Source organism: Tupaia chinensis, unplaced genomic scaffold (assembly GCF_000334495.1).
Source record: "Tupaia chinensis unplaced genomic scaffold, TupChi_1.0 Scaffold143574_1, whole genome shotgun sequence".
Classification (NCBI taxonomy): domain Eukaryota; kingdom Metazoa; phylum Chordata; class Mammalia; order Scandentia; family Tupaiidae; genus Tupaia; species Tupaia belangeri.
In genome coordinates, this window is record NW_006203419.1 from 2,381,565 (window position 1) to 2,404,123 (window position 22,559).

The 22,559-nt window shown below is 53.4% G+C and overlaps 1 protein-coding gene across 4 annotated transcripts in view; it reads left to right on the plus strand.

Annotated features, from left to right (window-relative positions):
* Nucleotides 1–545: 545 nt before the first annotated feature.
* SMOX (spermine oxidase) overlaps nt 546–22,559 on the plus strand; it is a 41,434-nt gene continuing 19,420 nt past the window's right edge. Inside the window, exons 1-3 of one of the 4 annotated variants that reach the window (XM_014582306.2) lie at nt 5,371–5,381; nt 14,964–14,967; nt 20,637–20,870. In XM_014582306.2, the coding sequence (XP_014437792.1) occupies nt 20,663–20,870 (208 nt within the window). In that variant the 5' untranslated portion in view covers nt 5,371–5,381; nt 14,964–14,967; nt 20,637–20,662. Of the gene's footprint in view, nt 768–5,370; nt 5,382–14,963; nt 14,968–20,636; nt 20,871–22,295; nt 22,470–22,559 lie in introns of those variants that run through there. The other 3 variants (XM_027766453.1, XM_006163976.3, XM_027766454.1) reach the window with 3 other exon arrangements.

Genomic DNA, 22,559 nt, shown 5'->3' on the forward strand with positions numbered 1-22,559 from the left:
CTGCGTTCCTGAGACTCTGCGTTTCTAATAAGCTCCTGGGCAATGCAGTGCTCCCGGCCCACGGGCACACTGGCACTCTGGCGCAGGCTTCAGATGGGGCTCTCAAGGGGTAGGCACAGTTTAGGTGCAGGGAGCCATCTTAGCTCTGTGAACTCCTTGGTGGAGTATTAGGGAGCTGCCTGTTGGGAGGCTGGGCTGAAACAGGGGAGGCGTTTGGGGTAGGCAGGGCAGAGAGGGGTGCCTGAGGATGTGAGGAGCAGGGGGCTACTCCGCAGGGAGGCGGGCTGCAGGAGGGGCCTCTGGAGGCTTGAGTTCAGGCCAGGAACAGGCCCAATTTCCAGGGCCCTTGACTGTGAGGACTCCCAAGACCACAAGGGGGTGTCTTGGCCGGCTGTGTCCTGGGTCAGAGTGACATACAGATGGCAGGCAGGGCACCTTATCTCTGCCCACAGCTGAGCCTGGAGCTGTGGGAAGCCAATCTGGGGTGAGCACCCTTTCTCCAGCCCGGGCGGGGCTGAGAGATTGGGAAACCACTGACAAGTCCTCCAGGTCTGGCCCTGACATCTTCTCTTAGAAGCCCTCACAGTTTCGGGGGCCACCCCCGGGCACAGTGTCTTGCCCTGGTCAGAGTGAGTCCTTGTTGCTCCTGCTGATGGTCATGTGAGCTGCCGTCGGGTCCTGTCCCACTGTGGCCACCCCCCTGGTATGCCGGGGGGGGGGTCGCCTGGATGCTTCTCTCTGCTGTGTCCCTGGCTGGGCCACTACAGGCAAGTGTCTGCTCCCCTCTGAGGCCTCAGTTTCCTTGTCTGTAAACTGAGGATTTTATTTTCTTCCCTGGGGGACATGGAGGGTGTCATAGCATTTCTTGGTTGGGGCACTGTCTTTGCAGAGCGGCAGCTTAACACACATCTTAGTTGGGGTTTAATGTTAAACCTTATGTGCTAATGATGGGGTGGGGGCGGAATGAGTAATTTGCATGGAAAAACAGTTCTGCTGGCTCTGGCATCTCCCCAGGTCCCATGCTGTCCAGGTTTTGTCAAGCTTGGGGCAGGTATCAGAGAGACTGGTCAGTTGAGGTACCTCCAGATGCTGGGGGGCAGGGGGGGTGGTAGTAGTCACCACAAACAAGGAAGAGGAAGGGCAGACACTGGGGCAAGGGTTGTGTTGCCCGGGGCAGTGCTGAGAGGGGTGGCAGGGGCTGAGTTCTATAAGTGTCTCAGACACCTCCTCAGAGGGCAGGGCTGAGCCTGGGTGACCCCCAACCCATCCCTTCGCCTGTGCCTGGCTGTCCTGAGGGGATGGGAGGAAGTGGTATCTCTCAAAGATTGTTCTGAGCAACTTCCAGGAGACAAATTAGGGTAGACATTGGTACATTCACTTGATTCAGAATGCTTTTAAGAGAAGTAAAAGGCTCTCACAAGTCCTGTAGGAAAGAAATCACTTAGTACTTCCCAAACTGATTTGCCTATGGAAAAATTTTTTTGAAGACTTCCTAATAATATCATACTGAACAATTATCCCATAGAAAAACAGCTGTTGGAAAGAGCTGGTGAGGAGGATGCTGCTTGCTGGAGGCCAGAAACATGGGTGATGGGTGGGCCGAGAAAAGCCCATGATGAGAGGAAAGATGGAACGAGGTTTCCTGGGAGATGGGGAGGTGGCAGGATGAGTCCATCAGGGCCGTCAGTGGAAGAAAAGAGAGGGAGGACCTGGATGGGACCTAGGCCCAACCTAGCCCTGGTTCTCATGCAACAGCTCTGACCTACTGAGTTAGTGGAGAAGGGGCCTGGGTGGATCTGTCGGAAGCTCAGGACCAAAGGTAGCCAGGCCCAGGTTTTCTGGATTCTGGGAGGGACTCCTGCCTCCCTTTCTGTGCCACCTCCTTGCTCTACAAGGTCTCCCCCTCACTTTCCTTTCCTTTTTTTTTTAAATAGAATTATTTTTATTAGTTTTATTTTTCATTAGTATTATTTTTCAGTTTGCTATAGGGCACATGTGCTCACCAGAGAGAGATATATAAGAGAGAAAGCGAGAAAGCAAGCTGCTGGGGCTGGGACTCAAACCATGGTTGGCCAAGTGGGAATCCATTGCCTTAACTACCATGCCACCTGCTAGCCCCATCCCATCACTTTCATATCAGAAGTTAAAAATGGAATTGTGATCTCTGGACAAGAACCTAGCCTTCCTTTCTCTTAGTTTCCTCATTTGTATCATGGGGATAATATTACCTCTCTAGTAGAGACACTTGTGACACTTGACTGCCTGTGACATGGCTGGGGGTGGTGTCTGCAGGAGGGACCTGGGAAAAGGGACAGTCAGGTGGATGTGAGAGGCATAAAAGCCAGCAGAGAGCAGCCTGAAGCTTGGGTTGGGCTGTTGGTCAGATCAGGGAAGTCTGGAAGAGAAGATGAGTGAGGGTGACAGCCAGGCCTGGCTTCCTGGCGGAGTGGCCTGTGGGATGGGAAGATTTGGGTGCAGCGACGAAAAGTCATAGGCGGGGGTCAGGGAATCAGAGGATGCAGGAGACAGGTGGGCTGAGGGCAGGAAGGGGGCTGCAGGGTTCAGAGGATGCTGGTGGGTCTATGCAGGAGACCGGTGGGCTGAGGGCAGGAAGGGGGCTGCAGGGACCTGTCTTCTCTTAGGCAATGGGGGCCTTTGAAGGCTTTTGAGCGGGGCAGTGAGGTGATAGAGCAGTGCTGTAGTGAGAAGTGTGGCAGGGGTGTGGCGTGACTGTGGGCTGGGGTATCTGTGCAGGACTCCTCAAGGAGCAGCCGTGGCGTGTGGCCCTTCATGGCACAGAGGGGAGAGGTCAGATTGTTTATATGGCCTTTATTTATCCCCAGAGTCTCAGTGCTCTGAGTCATTTATCTAAAACATCAGGAATTTCACTCTGTAGCCTTCCTGGAAGGGGTGTCACAGGGGCAGGTGGGGGAGGGGGAAGTCCCAGGGTCCCTGCGATGGTGGGGACAGTCAGCCCTGCCTTGCCTCTGCCACACCTCACTTCCTCTTTGGGTCTGAGAGCTGTTTGTTCTGCTGCTCAGGTGGGAGATCTGGGTGGGGCATTTCAAATAATCCTGGAGGAGGGCCACAGAGGCTCAATGCTGTCAGGTGCTGACAGGCCCAGGAGGGCCTTGGCTTTGGGGGGGAGCCCTGGCTTTGGGGGGCCCTGGCAGATGCTTCTCAGTGCATCTCATCCAGCCCTAGCTGTCCTCTCTTGTCCTCCTTTGCCCCGTTTTCTTTCTTCCTTGAACAGGCGGGGGCCCGAGGCTTTTTCTAAATCTGGAGTTGGAAAGAGAGAGGGTGGAGGAAAGCATTTAGGTGCAGGCAGAGCAGGGTGGCCTGTGGGATGGGGGGCAGTGTAGCACCCCTGCCCTTGCTCCTCGACCTGCTTATTGGGGGGAGGTGTTAAGGAAAGTGTGATTTAAGACCAGGAGAAGCAACAGCCCTTGGAAATGAGTTTCAAGCGATTAGAAAACAGAACAAAGAACCCAGCCACCTGCTGCCAGCTTTGTGCCACTGGCCTGGCAGACGGCAGATGCATAGTTCTGTCCTTTCCACACAATCCCGTGAGGCCTGTGCTCTTAACCCATTTCACAGACAGAAACTGGCAGGGCAAGCGATAGGATGACAGGTCACAAACCCAGATTCTGGGACACCTGGCATGATGTGCTTTCCTCAACCCCAGAGCCTCCCAAGGCCCTGTCTCCAAATCTGCAGCTATGCCTCTCCACCCATGGCCAGAACCCCTCACCACAGCCAGCCCGTCTCAGCACTCATGATCCTGGGGCTCGGGTTTTCTTTTTAGTTTACCGTAGGGCACGTGTGCTCACCTGAGAAAGACAGAGAGAGCGAGATAGAGAGAGAGGAAAGAGAGAAATCATCCCCTGTGGGGGAATGGCCACAACAACAATCCCTTCTGCATTTTCCTCTTGGAATTGAGGGCATGTGCTCTCACACACATGCCCACTATATCTTTCAAGCTGCTGAATCTGGGACTTGAACCACACAGTTGGCCATGTGGGATCCAGCCACCTTGACCACCACAACATCTCCTGGCCCCCTAGTGATGGTGCTCTTTGCATACTTACAAACAAGTAGGCCTCAAGTCAGCTCTTTTCAGATGACACAAACAGGAGACACCAAAGATCATCAGTGGGCACACATTCTTAGGAAAGATTGAAAAATGATGTTTTTAAGTATTAAAGGAACGGGGGCCCTTTTACTCTTTTATTTTGGAAAATAATTAAGAAAAAAATCACACACAGTGCACAACTTTTTGAGTTAATCTGAAAAGGCCTAGTATTTAAGACAATTACATTTGACTCCTTCGTTGGATTTGAAAAAAGGTAAGGCCTGAAATTTCCCTTATTGAGAACAGTTTTGAGTACATATGTCAGAAGGCAGGTTGTAGAACCTCTCTGAACCGCAGTTTCCTCCCTGGTAGCATAGGGCTACTGATGTGAGGACTAATCGAAATATTCCACGTGAAGTGCTTAGCGTTGAACTCTGTGCTCAGATATGTTCAGTGAAGAATAGTGATAACGATGATGATAGAATTTTAAGGACCTTTCTTGATTTCAAAAGCCAGTGAGTTATTAAGTTTCTCTTTGAACTCAACAAAATAGCTTGAAGAATATGTTTATTGTCCAAACTCAGCGTCTTAACTCTGTAGGTGTTTTATGGATTAAATCATCAGCCCAGGGCCCACGCGTGTGTTTTGAAATGAACACCCTTGACTTTCAGACCTGGTTCCAGCTCCTTACTTCAGGGCTGAACTTTATGGAGAGTACTTTATTTTTTAAATAGACATCAGATCTTTGATTTTGTTTTTATTTATTTATTTCTCCCATGAGAGAAAGTGAGAAAGAAACAGTCCCAACAGGGTCTTCTCACTGTGCTCTATCCCCAGCTCTGGATTATGGATGTGCACATGCTCAGTGTATCCAGGGAGGTTTCTGGATGTGAACCCAGAACCTTCCCATGTGGGCGTCAAACGCTCTACTGCTATGCTACCTTCTGGTTCCAAAGAGAGCCCTTCCTTGGTTGATCCTGAGCCCTCATTAGGTGAGCACAGTTAAAGCACCCAGAAGTCATCAGGATGGGACTGTCTCGGGCCAGTGAGAGAGGACATGACTGTCTAGAGGGAATTGTGAGTTAGTTGCCCTTTGAATTTTGGTTTGTGCTGCAAAAGCAGTGAGACCACGTCCCTGGCCCTGTGTATAGAGAATGAAATTGAGGGCATGATGTCATGCCAGGCAAGCCTGAGCCAGCCCCATGGAGCAGGGAGACCAGGGTAGCCTGTAGCACACCCAAGTACGTGCCCAGGTCAGGAGGCAGGTGGCCTCCCAGTGGCAGCCCCAGGTTCTGGCAGCGCAGCAGGGGTGAGCTGCCAGGCTTTGCAACAACTTCTGCCAGCCCCGAGTGGCTGGCACAATGTGTGCAGTGTCAGTATGTGGGGAGGGGAAGACAGAAGTGCCAAGTAAGGGCAGTCCTCGGCCTGCTGCCCGAGAGGCTGAGTGGGGGCCTGAGAACGGGGCAGGGATTGAGCAGAAAGAGTGGAGCTCCGTGCTGTACGCTGTGCTTTGACCCCCTCCATGGTCAGAGAACGTCTCTGAGCCTGTTTCCTCTGTCAGCTGGGCTGCAGGGGTTCTGCGGTCTGTGCACCCTAAATGATGCAACGAATGGGAAGTGCCTGGACAGGACCTGGCACAGGGAGGGCAAAATAAATAGAGGTGTGCTCTGGGGTTTGCCTAGTGGCTAGATGTTGTTTTGGATGTTTTCCTTTGTTCACTTTGTGATCACACGTGCTGCCTTAGCACTGCGATAAAATGTGTTGTGTGGGGACCACAGAGAAGCAGTTTTACAGGAAAAGGATTCACCCTGGAGGACGACTCCCTCCCCGGCATATGCTAGCCCGACCCTGCAGACCTCAGACAGCTCTCCAATGGGGCTGTGGGGCTCTTTGTGGGCAGGGAGCACAGATCCCAGGCTGGGCAGAGTGGGGGCCCCCTGGTTCAGGAGAGAGGGTGGGCTTACAAGAGACCCTCTTCCTGCACTCAGGCGCTGGAGCCAAGCACAGTTGGACCTTGTGCAGTCACGGGGGCCCGAGGGGGAACTGCGCCTGAGCTGAGAGGCTCTCAGAATCTCAGTTCTTGTAAGTGGTTTTGAAAGAGCGGAAAGTGCTGACTGGGCTGTCTTCCTTCACCCCAGAACCCGAAGGCTGTGGCTCCTGGCAGGCAGAGGGGAAAAGCCCTACTGGGAGGCAACCCCCCCATCTGCCAGCTCACACCTCTCAGGCCACAAGCATCCTATTGCAGAATGGGTGGATCAGTGCGTGGGGTGGCATGGGGGACATTGGGTCCCATCAGGGGCCTGTCAGGGCCATGTCTGCAGGTGACACCTGATGATGAGGCACTGTGTTTGGGAGCACACTTGGCCCTGTGGTGGGAGATGGCTAGAGAAGCTTTCTCCACTCTGTGATAGCTCTGAGGGGAGACCTGGGCTCAGGAGTCAGATCACCTGGCCCACCTCCCACCTGCAGGTCCCTGCACAACGGGTTTGGCCTATTTATTGGGTTGTTGGGAAAGTTACAATGCATTTTTGCATAGAAAAACACGTCATGACTTTCCTGACAACCTAGTATTCTGCCTTTTTTTCTTCCTTTCATTCATTTATTTATTTTTGAGAGGTTTTTGCTATAGAGCGTGGTGTACTCGCCAGAAAGACAGAGAGACAGAGAGACAGAAAGTGAGAAATCACCCCCTAGGGGGGATGGCCACACCACAATCCCTTCTCCTCCATTCTCCTCTCAGGATCTTGGGCACACATGCACACGTGCCCGGTATGAGTTTAAGCCGCTGGGTCCGGGACTCAAACTGTGGTTGAGCACATGGGAATCCAGCGACATAGGCATTACGCCAACTGCTAGTCCTTCCTTTTATTTTTTAAAAATAAAATGTTTACGGGATGGTTTCCCACACATCTTAGGATGCTTTTAAGTGCTGCTTCCTCCTCAAGGAACATCCTTTGGTGAGCCTCACTTAGCGGGTGGTGGAGCAGCCAGCTCACAGAACTACTGTTTATGCAGGGCTAAGACCGTGGTGGTTTTCTAGCATCCTGGGCATTTCACATCCACGAAGTAGGACCTGAGACTCTGCACTCTACTTCTTGCGTTTCCTCTTCTCTTCTGGAGTGGGACGAAGGAGGTCCTTTGCAAGAGGCATGTTCTTGGGAGGTTGTCACTACCGGAAATGCTGTTTTCATCTTTGACACAGGTTTGTTGTGAAAGGCAAAAGGGAGGTGCTGGATGGCCATGCTCTGTGAGGCTGACCTGCAAGGGAAGGTTCTGGGTTTGTATCCAGAGACCTTCCCGCGTATGCTGGGCACATCTCTGTCCATGCCTTGGGCCGGCTGAGGCAGGAGTGGGTCATGGCATCGAGGCTCTGTGGGGACGCTGCCTCTGTCTGTTTCTGTCTCTGTCTTTCTCTCATGGAAGAAAGAAACTTTTAGAAAAGGGCAAAGAGGGGAGCTAGTCTGGGTTTGTCATCATGTTGTCATGACTGGTCATCCAAGTCATCCTGACCCTGCCCTTGATCTGACCCCCACATCCTGCCGTCAGCAAGTGCCCTGGAGGTGGGCAGCACTGTCACTTCCTCTGCTTCAGTGTTACTTCATCAGGGAGACCTTTCCTGATATCCATGCAGAGCTCTCTGTCCCCCCCATCCTGCTTTTCTCTTCTTTGTGGGGTTTGTCACCATTGACCTGCCAGATTCTTTTTTTTTTTTTTTGGACAGGTTTTTGCTATAGGGCACATGTGCTTGCCAGAAAGACAAAGAGACAGAGAGACAGAAAGTGAGAAATCACCCCCACGGGGGATGGCCATGCCACAGTCCCTTCTCCTCCATTCTCCTCTTGGGATCTTGGTCTTGGCCACACACACACACACACACACACACACACACACACACACACGACATGAGTTTAAGCCACCAGGGCCGGGATTCCCATGTAGTCACACTCCCATGTGACTACATGGGAGTCCAGTGACATAGCCATTTCACCAACTGCTGGTCCCGGCCTGCCAGATTCTCGAGGGGCTGGCTTCTGACCCTCACTGTATCTGTATCCTAGTGCCTTGGACAGTGCCTGGCACAGAGCAGCACCTACTAAGCCTTTCTGAATGAATGGAAAATCTGTCCCCTCTTCCCCGCTCCCTGTGGGCCTCATTTTCTCTCCAACCCTGTCTCTGCTTATCCCTTGGTCTCTTGAGCCCTGGCCACACTCTGGGCCTGGACTGCACCCTCATCCCCTTCCCACCCCATGTGTCCTGTGCCCATCAGACTCTGCAGTGGCCTGCACTCACTAGGACACTGCCTGGGGGCCCGGCATAGCTGCCCCCTTCCTCCTCTGGAGGGTTGGGCCAGTCATTGACTGTGGGATCTTGTGCTTCCTAGTGGGCAATTGGGGCATCCTGCCCTTTTCTCTGGGCAACAAAGAGGAGCATTTACCTGTGGTTGACCCACAGGGGAGGTTGAGGTTGCACACTCCATGCTCCGGGGCAGGCTTTGGTGGAGCTGGAGAAGGCCCTGCAGAGGCAGAGGTGGAGGGACTGGAGGGGACAAGATGCGTCTTCTCCACCTGATGCTGGGACACCTGCCTCTGACACCCTGGGTGGCTGAGGCAGTGAAAGAAGCAGGTCAGATGAGTGCAGAGCTGTGGACCTGGAGCTTCTGGGCCTAGCCATACGAGTTCCCTGAGGGAGGGTTTTAGGCTGAGAAGTACATCTTGTAAGCACTGTCTCGGAGTCTCTGCATGTGCAGTTCTCCTGGTCTGTCACTTAAAGGTCTCTCCTGGAATCTCTGACTCCTCCCTCAGCTCCCATTAGGTTCCCCTTTCCTTTTTCTCTTGAACTCCCATCACCTTATCCCTGCTGTTGTACCTTTGTGTTAAGTGGCCTTGAGCCTGGAGCCACATGGCAGGAACCTGCTTCTTTAATGCGATGTGGTGTTCTCCCAGGGGCTAATGCAGTGCCAAGTAGGCAGGCCACACCTGGGGGAGACATACAAGTATAGGCCTCCCTGGGAACTCTAGAGCTTAGGACCCAGTAGAGAGCAGGGCAGGTGCAATGGCAATTCTCATTTGATGAGGAGGAAATGGTCTTCCCCAGATCACCCAGAGCGAGACCCCATCCCTGCCCTGGGCCCTCTCCTCTAAGGAAGCAGACAGTCCCCGTGGAGAGGTTGGGCCTGAGCAGGGAGGCCAAAAGACCATGAGGATGTCTGACTTGAGATGTGTTGCTGGCACGGAATGCAGAGGGTGTTGGGAGCCGGGCTGCAGTGGCATGGAGGACTTTGGGGCAGACTTGGGGGGCTTTGGCACTGCCTGACCTTGCATTTCTCTGCTTTCTCTTCTCTGGTACCAGCAGACTTTGAACGTCTCTGGACCACGCTGGGGTCTGAAGCCTCAAGTACTTAATTGTCAGCCTTGGTGTTGCATTAGTATCTTGTAGGGCTCTGAAAAACATCCACGCATGGGCTTCATCCCAAAGAGTCTGATTTAAATGATGATGTGTGTGGGATAGGTGGTGGTGGTACAGTGGTAGTGCAACTGGACCCGTGTTGGAAGGGTTCCAGGTTTGTGTCCTGGACCCTCTCTGAGCACATTAGATACATACATGTGCCTGTGATTTAGGTTGGCTGAGATTGGGGGTGGAATGGCAGCATGAAGACCCTATTGGGGATTCCTATCTCTCTTTTTTTCTCTCTCTCACTTTTATGGAAGAAATACAAATAAACTTAAAAAAAATGAAAAAATGACCCAGTGTGAGTGAGTCGATTATAAAAATCTCCAGATGAGTTTGACATGCTAGCTGGGAAGAAGTTCCTGTCTCCAGAGCCTTGTATGCTGCAGGGTCTAGGAGGGCTCTCTGCCCACTTCCATTCAAGTCCTACATTTCAGAAAGGAGGATGTTGAGACCCTGACTGGGATGGGGGCTTCGCTGGGGACTTCTCTCTTGGCAGAGAGGGTTGTTGACAATTAGTTATTGCAAGGTAACACATTAGCCTAAAACTAGGAGCTTCAAACAACAGTAATTATCTGTTATCCTCAAAGTTTCCCTGGGTCAGGAATTTGGGTGACTCTAGCTCAGGGTCTGTCTCGAGGCTGCAGTCATCTGAAGGCTTGACCGGGGCTGGAGGATCTGAGGTGGTCCATTCACATGCTTAGTAAGATGATTTGGCTGCTGGTAGGAGGGCTCAGTTCCTCATCTTGTGGGCTTCTCCATAAGGTTGCTTGAGTGTCTCATGACATGGTGACTGGCTTTCAGGGTAAGAGCTTCAAAGAAGATAAGGTCTCACTGTGTTGCCATCTTCCTGAGTGCACCGGTGGGACTACAGATATGCATCACCTTGTACGTCTTTTTTTAGGGTGGGCAGAGAATTGAGCCTGGGCCTATCATGTGGCCTTCTCAGTCTGCAAGTAGCAACATCTTCCTAGTGCACTACTGTGGCTGGGCCCACAGTATCTTCTATAACCTCGTCTTGGAAGTCACAGGCCATGATGTCTGCAATATCCTATTAGCTATAGAGGCTGGCTTGGTAGGGGACTACACCAGAGTATGAATAGTATGCAGCAAGGGTCATCGAGGGTCATTCTAGAAGCTGGCGCCCACACAGGTTGTCCTGTCATTGCACTTGCAGCCATACAACCCTTGCCTGGAGAGTCCAAGCATCCCTAGCAAGTGGGTTGATCCTTCTCTTCTAAACCTCAGTTCCTCTGCTAGCATCAGACCACGGCAGTGTCTCTGTGGAGTAGACTGGCTCTCGCAGAGGCCTGGCAGCCTTGCTCTGGAGTCATCATGTGGTAGGGCCTGTGACCCTTCTACTGGACCTCCTCCACCTGCACCTACCTCTGGTCACCTGACATGCTTTTCTCTGTGGTGACCCCACTAGTGTGTAGACTTGGGGCCTGCCACATGGCTGATTGTGGGCTAAATAAATTGTCTGTGCATTGTCACACTCAGCCCTGTGAAGCAGGTCCCCTTTATCCCATTTTACTAACGGGGGAAACTGAGGCTCCGGTCATTTATTTAAATTGTGATGGAGATTTAAACCTTTGGTAGTCAAATGCTGGTGATCAGACTCAAGGACCTGCAGGAAAACCAGCTATCAGGTGACCTCACAGGAGGGGACCACGTATGAAGCTGGATCATCATGTGAAATGTAGGGACGTGTGCTTTTAGGATTGTGTGTAAAAGAGAGAGAGGAGTCTCTCTAGGGTTATTTGAGGACTGTAGTGACTTGGTGCCTCAGAACAGGGCTGATAGCTTGGTCTTGAGACTGGTTTTTCCTCTCTGGGTTTCAGCCATTCGGGGAAACATTCCTAGGCGAGCAGGCAGTGCTCAGCTCTGTCTCCTACTGGCTGTCCACTGCCTGTCGCCTGATCCGCTGCCCCCAAGGGCAGTCTTGCACCCATGCAGTCACCAGGGAGTAACCAGCTCTGTGTCTCTCTGACACCTTTGTGGTCGATGACTTCCTAGAGAGGGATTTGGAGCTGGGTGTCAGGTCGTGCCTGGAGGAAGATAATCAGGCCAAGGGGTTTCATCCTGAGGGCTGTTCCTGGGAGCTACAGCCATAGATTTCGCTGCAGACACAGGAGGCTGGCAGAGAGGCCTGGGAGTCAGGGCTGGCCTCACTCAGAGGAGGGGTGACTGTTCCTATTTTATAAATGGGGAAAATGAGGCTCAAAGGCTACAGGCCTCTTCCAAGGCCACCCTGGTTGGCTGCAGAGGCGGCTGTCTGGGCATTTTCATCTTCTCCAGGGGCACCCAGGAGTGGCCGTCGTCAGGCCCCTGAGTACTGAGATGGCCTTGGGCTCACCTGTCTGGAGGGTCTGGAATCTGAGGCAAAGAATGTGGGTTCTGCTTGTAGAGTGGTGACTATCCACCTGGCCAGCCTGGGCGACTGTGCACACACACAGACACACACACACACACACACACACAGCTGGGAGACCAGGGCTTGGGGTTTGAGAAGCCTGGGTTTGGAGAGGACAGCTGAGCTGGTGGGTCTGGCCCGGAGTTTGAAAGGCTTATAGGGGGTACTCAGAAGTGGCCCTGACGAGCTGGGCACAGCAGCTTGTACCCGTAGTCTGGTCACTCTGGGGACTGTGGCAAGAGGATGGTGAGTCGAGGCCAGACTGGGCAATATGGCGAGACCTTGTCTCTAGAAAAAACAAAAAGTGACTGAGACCAGTGTTGTCAGAGTGAGCACTCACTCATATTGGCTGGAGGTAGGACCTACAGGGTGGGGTTTGCAGGAAAACTGTAGGGTGATAGTCTGGGGGAACAAACCAGACTCTGTTCTGGCCCACCTTGCTTCTCTCTCTGGCAGATGCAGTCAGCGAGGTCGGCTGAGCTGTCTGCCTGCTGGAAGGATTCTACCTTTCTCTGGCTTCTTCCCTGCTCCCACTCTACTGAGGCTTCAGATTGGGTGTCTCCTGGGAAGTATGGAATCATTTCATTCCTTGCAGGCACAGAGGCCCTGCACCAATCATCCTGGGCCTTCCCTGCTGTCACCGTGAGGGCCAGAGAGCAGTGCTGGTGGGGGTGCCTGCAGAATGACACGCTAAATGCCTTTCCTTTCATGAGCTTGGGGTTGGCTGCTGGCTACCATTTTTTTTTTTTTTTGGAGAGATTTTCACTGTAGGGCGCGTGCGCTCGCCAGACAGACAGAGAGAGACATAGAGACAGAAAGCGAGAAATCACCCCCCGGGGGGATGGTCACGCCGCAATCCCTTCTCCTCCATTCTCCTCTCGGGATCTTGGGCACGCACGCACACGCGCCCGGCGTGAGTTTTAAGCCACCGGGTCCGGGACACGAACCGCGGTTGACTACGTGGGAGTCCAGCGACATAGCCATTACGCTAACTGCTGGTTCCCCTGGCTACCATTTTTGATGCTGCCTCCCCTCAGCATTGGGTAGGGTGGTCAGGCTGAGTCAGGGCTCGGTTGGGGATCGGTCATATACAGGTTGTGGGGTGTCTGACTGATGTCAGGATCAAGGTCCAGTCTGAAATTGGGGTGGGGCCAGGGCTGAGGCTGGGCTTTGAGCTCAGATAGAGCTTGGAGCCCTTCTGCAAGGGAAATAGCCCTGGACCCCAGGACAGGTGATTCCAACCTCTGTTCTGGTATTTTGGGTTCCTTCCTCTCTCCCTCCCTCTTTGAAGTGGCCCTTGCAGGTGGCTCTGCCTTTTGCCTGTGCTGTTTCATTGACTCCCTCCAGCAGTTCTACCAGGTGACTGTACTATACCCATTTCATTTTAGGAAAACTTGAAGACTAAAGGAGGGATTTAAGTATCAGATGGGGCTTAGACAAGTGTGCCCAGGAGGCAGGGTACACGTGCTGTGTCCTTGGAGTGACTCAGGTGTTGGCTAGGTGAGGCTCAGAGAAGGGGAGACACTGATCTAGGGATCACCCAGCAAAAGGAAGACCAAACTGGGCCCCCAGGTCTCTGGGCTCCTAGGTCAATGACCTCTCCCCTCCCCTACCATCTCCTGGGCTCCCAGTCTGCCCCTGCATTGTCCCCACACTTATATGCCCTCACGTCCCCCCACCCCCATGGCTGTCCTAGCCTGGCTCAGCAATTCTGCTTCTTCCGTCCTGGCCAGCCTGAGCGAGGAGGCTGGGGAGGGTCGGTCTGTCTGGAGAGAGTTGGGGCCCAGGCCCTCCCTTGGATTGAGGGGTAGGAGGAGCCTCACGGGCACACACAGAGCCCCTTTGTCTAGGCTGCCGTGCAAAGCAGCTGGTCTGGGATTTTTGGGCGTTTTTTACATTTGAAGAATAATTGCATTGTCTGGGGGGCCTCAGGAATCTAAATCCCTCTCAGACCTTCCAGGCAGTCCAAAGATGTCCCTTGGACAGGCTCCCCTTCTCTCCCACTCCTTCTCTCCTGCCAGAAGCCAGAGGGAGAAGGAGTCCCCTCCAGGGAAACTGAGGTGGGGCTGCTGCTCTGGGCACTAGGAATGTCTATTGGGAGGAGAGGCTTAAAGTCTCCCAAGTTGGTTGGCGAGGGTCAGGTGAGCTGTCCCCACCTACCTAGGGCACCCAGAGCCCTGGACCTGGGACCAGATGCTAGCGGATGTGGGGCTGGCTAGAAGGACCGGGGCCCTGTGGAGTGCTTCAGTTGGGGGAGCCCTGGACCCCAAGGGGCCGAGGATGAAGTGACTGGGCTAATTGCCATAGGACCTTTCTCTTCTGCTCTGGAAAATGGCCCATTACTCATTGTGGGGTGATTTTGAGGAAAGGACAGGTGGCGGGCACGATTGGGAGTGGCCTGAGTTCTGAGGGGCCAGAGATGGGAGGGACTTTTTGTTTTTTGTAAAGGGTGTCTTGGAAGGGCATGGGGCACTGGGAGGCAGGCCCCTCATGGCATAGTTTTTGTGGCAGTGGCCACTGCTGGGCAGGGTCTGCTGATGACCGGGTGAGGCTGTGGTAGACCCCATTGTGAGGGGAAGGGGCACACCATATCCATCTGGGCCACTGATCTGTCACTTGCAGGGCTTGGTTGGGCTCACCTCAGCGGGGGGGCGGGGGGGTGTCACCAGTCTAGCTTGGAACCTGGCCCTGTTCAGTGACTATGGGAGGGCTGTAGCCTCACTCCTGAGGTAACAGGTGACAGGATTCCCAGGGGTGAGATGCCCACGCTTTGGGCCAGGGTGGGCCAACCAGTACAGAACCAGCACGAGGAACTTCCGTTTTAAGGAAACAGTACCGAGCAGGCCTGGCTGGTGTCTGCAACCACACAGTGGCACCACCCTGCGCCTGGATGGGCACAGGTGAAAGAACCCCGAACCAGCTTCTCGACACACAGGAGGCATCTCCTACAGACCTGAGATCTTAGTCAAGTTAGGGAGTCTGCCTATGCTTGCTGGGGGGAGGGTCGCCGAGAGTGAGAATTGAAACCAGAAAGGTCAGCTCTGTCCAGAGGTAAGAAACTGACGTGCCAGGCTTCCCCATGCCTCCATTAACCACAGTGGGGTCTCAATGAATTGCTGAACTTTATTCTCTGAGCAATGAGAGCCTTATCGTGCTTGTCTTTGAGAGGATGTGGCTGGGGGATTTGAGACCAGGGGCAGGTGAGGTTCAGACAGAGAGGAAGGTGGACTCTCATTGCAGAAGGCCCCCCCCCCCGACAATGCAGTTATTCTTCACATGAGATGGGGGGGAGAGAGAGAGCGAGAAAGCGAACTGCCAGGTCTGGGAGTCAAACCTGTCATCCATGCTTGGCTTCCTGGGGGAGTTAGGGTGGAGGTGACAGTGATTTGGACCTGATGGATACAGAGTCTTTCCGCGCTGAGCCTTGGGACTGCATGGGGCACCAGTGATTTCACCCCAAGGGGGAGCGCACAGAGACACATGGTGCCCCCAGTTTAGTCCTGGGTATTTCCGGGTGGGGCCTGGCGGGGTCAGGTTGCACAGCAGGGCAACATGTCTCCAGTATGTGGCCTTTGGGAGGCACTTATTGGAGAGTACACTTCTGCGGGTGCCAAAACAAAATCGGTGAGGGTGTTGGGGTCGGGTCGGAGAGGGAGGTGAGGAGGTGGCGGTCAACATAAAAACACAACTCCACAGAGGAAAGGCAGAGATGACACAAGCCACAGAAATCAAGTCCCCCCAGACAACAGCGCTCCTGAGATTTGGGGCGGTTCTCACAAAGCCAGTGTCGCCGGGTATGGCTGCTCTTCTCAGGAGGACCCCAAGGCTGCTAGTGCCCCGTCTGGTCGGCCTAGTCTCCTCCATCCAGCTTCTGCGACCCTGCAGGGGACAGGGTTTTTCTTTCCTCTTTTCCTCTTTCCTCCCCACACTGCCTTCCTTTTGCTGGCTTGGCTTCTTGAGCAGGGTCAGTCCGGGTGGCATTGGCTCTGGGCAGCTGGGGGTAGGCAGGGCCTGTAGGTCAGAGAGTGGTTGTGGGGAGGTGGTGGGGCATCCTGGAGGGGGCATTCATGCCCTGGCTGGCCTGATTTCCTGACGCTCCCGGGCTTGGCCTGCTAGGGCACATGGGACTAGAATCCTTGGGGTGGGCCACCATGTAGGCGCTGGGCAAGCCCCAGCTCTCACCCCCATTTGCCATGGTAGCAGGAGCAAGGAGGCAGTGTCTGTTGCCTTCCCCTCCTCCCCCTCTCTCCCCTCCCCTCCTCATCCCTGCCTGGCTGAGCTAGCACTTTTTTCTTCTCTCCTTTATCTGCTTGAAAAGTACAGGGCGTTCTGTTTCTCCTGTGCATACAGATCAAGAAGTGAATGTTATTTATTTCTTTCTTTCCCGAAGGCAGAGAAGGACAGGCAGACACACTGAGGACCATTTAAGTGATCCTTCTTCCTCAGTAAGGCAGTTTCTCATAAATTAAAAAACAAACCCCCCCCCAAAAAAAAACCCCAAAAAACAAAAAACAACAACTCCACAGAGGAAAGGAAAAGATGACACAAGCCACAGAAATCAAGTCCCCCCAAACAACACCACTCCTGAGATTCGGGGCGTTTTGCATAAAGTCAGTGTCCCTGGGTATGGCTGCTCTTCTTCTCAGGAGGACCCCAAGGTGTGTTGGTGTCACAGGCTACAATGGAGGGCACAAGGCCAACTCCTTTCTCTGCCCTCTGGGCTGTGTGTGGGGCTCCTCTGGCTTCTTGGGGGCCCTAGGAGTTGACAGATTTTATCTGGGCTGAGTCTTGGAGGAGTAGGACTGTGGGCCAGGTGTGAGGATCTGCTTGCTTACCTGTGACCTGTGTCACTTCTGCGTGGCACCCTACGGGTGCTGTCTGTTCAACTTCCAGGTGTCAGAGGAGCAGCTGGGGCAGGCTGCCCACCACGTCCCCCCAGAGCCCATTCCGGAGCCTGGCTCTGGAACTGCTCTGAATGCAGCGAGGGGACTTGGCAAAGCATCCACAGGCATGAAGTCCTGGAGATGCTGAGAGCCCTGGACACCCGCACAGGCCTTGCTTGATGGGCACAGTAGCAGTGAGGACCAGCTGGCTAAGCTGCTAAGCCAGGCAGGGGTCAGGCTGCTACTTTGGGGAAGGCCCTGCTGGTCCAGGCTTATCTACCCCCTGGTTTTTACAGGTGGTGCCCCCTCCCCTGGTTTAATCCCTATTGCCCAACCCTGGACCCCACAGCAGCTTTTCAAGAAGGGGTTCTACTTGCGCAGTTTGAGAACCATTGCAACCGTCCCACTCTTCATTGTATAAAAGAGGTTGTTTGGAGGGTGGTCTAGTGCAGGGGCGCTGACAGGGGCCCCTCAGTCTCTGGAAGCTAGGGCGTGGGGGTGAGGCTGTCCCGGGGTGCCTGGCAGCGGTGGCGTCATCGCATCTGGCGTGGGGCCACCCAGGAGCACGAGGTGTGTTTACCAACCTGACGCAGCGTCCTCTCCGCCCGCCCGGCTGGCAGGCTGGCAGACATCCGGCATGAACGCTGACCCTTCCTCCCTACCCCGCCTGCCAGAGCTGGCAGCCACATCCTCACCTCTAAATTTAGTCCTCAGGAAGGAGAACTTGGGGGAGGGAAAAGGGCAGGGCAGGGAGGAAAGCGCTCAAGCCAGCCGGGACCCCCATCCTCTCTGGAGGAAGGCAGGACCTCAGAATCTCTGGGGGAATAGAAGAGCGAGGAATACAGGGCCCGAGCTGCCCGACTCCCCGCGTGGCCTCATTCCCTGGGAAAGCAGGGACACGGCCACTGCAAGGAGGGGGACGGGAGCCCCAGCCTCTGAACCTGGAGACTTTGCTTGTGCCGGCCTCCAGGGCCTCTGGCGCCACCTTCTGGTCCTCTGGGGAACCGGTTCTGCACGGAGTCAGCCTCTTGGGTCTCAGTGGAGCTTGGAGGATGGATGTTTAGGGGCTGGAGAGGATAGAGGTGTGGGATGGGGGTGTATTGCAGGGGGTGCAGCATTCCAGTCCAGGCCCAGTTGTCACGTGGCAGATGGAATGGTGGGGGGGAGATGCAAGGAACAGTTTTTTTTTTTTTTTAGACTCAGCATATTCCAAAAAAGACACCTTTGCTGTACTTGGATGGTCAGCTCTGGAGCTGTCAGAGAAGTTAGTGTGCTGTAGCCTTTCAGTGACTGGCTGGCTGAAAGGCAGGAGCGAACGTCTGCCTTCTGTTATGGAGGTGTGCATACGGAAAGACCCAGTGAGCTGTGTGCGTCTTAAATGCACACCTCCCCCTGGGTTGTGTATGCACTGTGTGACCCCTGCTCAGGTCTAGATAGATATATTCCCTCCATCCCAGAAGTTCCTTCCTGACCCCTTTCCTCTTTCCTCCTCACACTCCATTACCTCCCTCCTGGCCTCCATAGTCACAGATTCTATGTACTGTTCCTGAACTTCATGGAAACAGAGACAGACTGTTCTTTTGTCTCTGGCTTTTTTTCTGCTCAGCGTAAGGTCTTGGAGATTCGTCCATGCTGATGTGCATATGGAGAGGCTAGTGCTGTTTATTGCTGAAGACTGTTCTGTTGTGTGGACTTTGGGTTGTTTTCTTTTTTGGCTATTATGAATAGAACTGCTATGTGCATTCTTTAACATGTCTGTTTAGTAGAATATGCCCCATTCCTTTGGGTTGTATTCTTAGGGGTGGGATTGCTATATCACAGGAAGCGTTATGCTCAGTTTTATTAGATAAGGATGATGGTTTTTATAAACAATTTATTTTGGGACAGCAGGTAGTATGGAAGTTAAGGTGCTGAATCCCACATGGCTGACCCTGTGGTCAGCTTGGAAAAAAACCATGCTGAGCGTGTGTGCGTGAGTGAGTCCGAGATCCCAAGAAGAGACTGGAGAAGAAGGGATTGTGGTGTGGTCACAATCACCATGGGGGTGATTTCATACCTTATCTCTCTGGTGAACACACATGCCCTGTAGCAAAAACTAAAACAAACAAACAAACCTAAAGTAAAATCACTTCTCCCATCTCTCCATGCATGCATGAGAGAGAGCACGTGCTCCCAGCAGGGGCTTGGTACCGGGACCCAGCCCCAGCCAGCCCAGGGTTGTACATGTTTGGCGTCCTCAGTGAGGCCTCTGGGTGTGATCCCAGAATCATTTCACATGGGTGAGTCTCACAGAGTGTCACATTTTACTGTGCCACTGTCCAGCCCCTGGTGCCAGTTTTCTATGTGACCCCCATGTGCTGGAGCCACCCTCCACCAACACTTATTCCCGGTTAGGTCCTGGATACACTTAGCTTCTGCCACGTCTGCCCTGAAACCTCAGCAAAGACAACTGGAATTTGAGTCACGTGGGTCAGGGAAGGAACGAGGACAGGAATTAAGCTGAGGGACTCAGCTTAGGATGGCCCCCAAACCCTCCTAGTCATTCTGAGAAGAGAAGGGCAGCCTCTCCCAGCTCTGGGGCTAGATTCAGGGACCCCCTTGGCCTCCCAGCCATCAGCTCCCCTCGTCTGGCGTCTCTGAGCAAGCTGGCTGAGTGTAACTGTCAATTTGATGTCTGGCGTCTGGTGCCACGGGTCTTCATAGTCCACCATTCCTTGCTGCTTTGTGGCGACTAGAGGAATAGGTGGTTGGGGAAAACAATCTACCCAGAATAGCAGAGACTTGTTGGACTCTGGCCTCGTGGCATTTTCTGGAGGAGGGCATTGTCCTGCCCACCAAATTGCCATCTTCTTGAGACTGTGAAAGCCCAACAAAAAGCCAGAGACAAAGAGAAGGGGCAAGGGAGACAGAGTGAATGCCAGGGAGAGCCAGGCAAGGGAGGGAGGGCAGAGGGTGCAGTGTGGTGTGTGTGAGTATCTATCCTGGGGTCCATGTGAGTATCCTAGGGCCTGCACAGGCATCCTGGGGTATGTGTGAGTATCCTAGAGCCTGTGTAAGCATCCTGGGGTTGTGTATCTGGGGCCTGTGCAAGCATCCCGGGGTATGCGTGAGTATCTGGGGCCTATGCAGGCATCCCAGGGTTGTGTGAATATTTGGGGCCTATGCAGGCATCCCAGGGTATGTGTGAGTATCGGGCCTGTGCAAGCATCCTGGAGTATGTGTTGAGTATCCCAGTACCTGTGCAAGCGTCCTGGGGTTGTGTGAGTATCTGGGGCCCGTGCAAGCATTCTAGAGTATGTGTTGAGTATCCCAGTACCTGTGCAAGCATCCTGGGGTATGTCCAAATGTCCTGGAGGCTATGCTAGTACATGGGTCCATGTAAATGTCTTGGGGTCTGCTCAGGTACCCTAGGGTGTGTATGTGTGAATACCCTGGGGTCCATGTGAGCATCCTGGGGTTGCAGGAGCTGGACCAGCAGCCATGCTGGACTGAGCTGGGGCCTGTGATCAGGCCTAACATGTTTAGGGGTGGAATTGGTGCATTTCAGGGTCTTAATGTGGTCCCCATGGTCTCCTGCCTGATGGTGGGGGCCCAAAATGCCTCCTTTGCTGCTTTTTCCCTTCCCTCCTTCTTTCCCTTCCAATTTCCCTGTCTCTCCCTCCATGCATCCTTTGGAGGTGGCTTTTCTTGTCCTGGTGCTCAGGGAGGAAGGGGGAGGACTCGAGGTCCCTCTTTGAGGGCAGTGTAATGGGAGCCCTGGGTCCCCTGGGGCCGGGGGAAGTGGAGGCAGACCAAGTGAGCTGTGCCGTCCTGCCCCCAGGTTCCTAGGAGGCGAGTGCGGACGGTATGCAAAGTTGTGAATCCAGTGGCGACAGTGCGGATGACCCTCTCAGTCGTGGCCTTCGGAGAAGGGGACAGCCTCGCGTGGTGGTGATTGGCGCTGGCCTGGCTGGCTTGGCTGCAGCCAAAGCGCTTCTGGAGCAGGGCTTCACGGATGTCACTGTGCTCGAGGCGTCCAGCCGCATCGGAGGTCGCGTACAGAGCGTGAAACTTGGTAAGTGCTACCCTAGCCGAGTCCAGCCACCTCCCAAAGTCACCTTTTGTCCCCTATACCCCCACCCCCCCGACCCTGTCTGAAATCTCATTTTTAGCTTTTTTCTGGGATACATGTCCCATCATGTATCCTGCCTGGCATTTTCCAGAAGCTCCTTTAGGCCCTTACAGTTGCCCCTGGGGCTGGGCATGGCGGGGGTCAGACCGCCACTTTTCGAGAACACTGTATTAGTGGAAGACCCGGGGTTCATGGGGTTCAGGGGGACCAAACACACACACACACACACACACACACAGGAGAGTAGACAATGTGAGAAAAAAAAAAAAAAAAAAAAAAAAAAAAAAGCTCTCTGGTCAGATCTGGGCAGACCAGTTTCTATTTAACACGAAAGGAAATTCTGAGTTTTCTCTAGTCATTAACCTTTGAGTGTGAATTAGTATACCATGCAGAGAGCTTACCCTGGGCAACGGGAGCTTAGGTTAGCAAAGGTGGAAGGGGGTTTTAGCCCCTTTGTGGGTGATGTGTTGCACTTTACATTGTTCGGAAGAGGCCCTGTGCAGATTGCAGAGTAACTAGGACCTTGGAGGAAGCAGCCAGGTAAGAGATTTCCCCCAGGGGTAGGCATATTTTGCCAGTGGTTTTAGAGAGTGGGAGAATTGCCTGAATACAGTCAGAGGTCAGAGCCCCGCAAATAGTGAGGGTTCCATCCATAAGGGAGTGGGTGAGTAGGACCATTGAAAGTGACCCAGTGAGGGGCCAGACAGTGGCACAGTGGTAAAGTGTGATGCTCGGGAAGACTGACCCACCTGAGGATGGCTCCCAGCTCATGCCAGAGACCTCCCTGGGTGTGCCGGGCACGTATCTGCCCACGCGTGATCTGGGCTGGCTGAAGCTGGGGGTGGGTTGCAATGTGAGGACCCTATTGGGGGTTCTCTCTCTCTCACTCTTTCTGTCTCTCTCTGTCTCTGTCTCACTTGCTCATAGGAGACATAAATAAACCTTATTTAAAAATGTTAAAAAGAGGGGAACCAGCAGTTAGCGTAATGGCTATGTCGCTGGACTCCCACGTAGTCGACCGCGGTTTGTGTCCCGGACCCGGTGGCTTAAAACTCACGCCGGGCGCGTGTGCGTGCATGCCCAAGATCCCGAGAGGAGAATGGAGGAGAAGGGATTGTGGCGTGACCACCCCCCTGGGGGGTGATTTCTCGCTTTCTTTTTTTTTTTTTTTCTTTTTTTTTTTTTATTATTATCATAATCTTCTTTATATTACATTGGATTACATATAACTTTACATTGACTTCCATTGCTTTTTCAAAAGGGAATGCCATGCATGTCAGTCAATACAGAGGCATCGATCTCCCCGCTTTATCATTCAAAGTCTTTTCCATGCATTTCCCAATAATTATTATGTCTCTCTCTGTCTAGCGAGCGCACGCGCCCTACAGTGAAAATCTCTCAAAAAAATAAAAGGAGAAAAAAAAATGTTAAAAAGAAAAAGAGAATGTCCAGTGAAACTACACACGGTGGTCTGGAGTGTGTGGGCCGCATTGACCTCCTGGAGCGTTGTGCGCCTGTGTCTGTTCCCACTTGCTCAGAGAAGTAGGTGGTCATGCTTAAAACCAACAGAGGTTGAGGCTACATGGGGACCCCCTCTCCCCCTGCAGAAGTCTGAACCCATTCAGAGTCTTT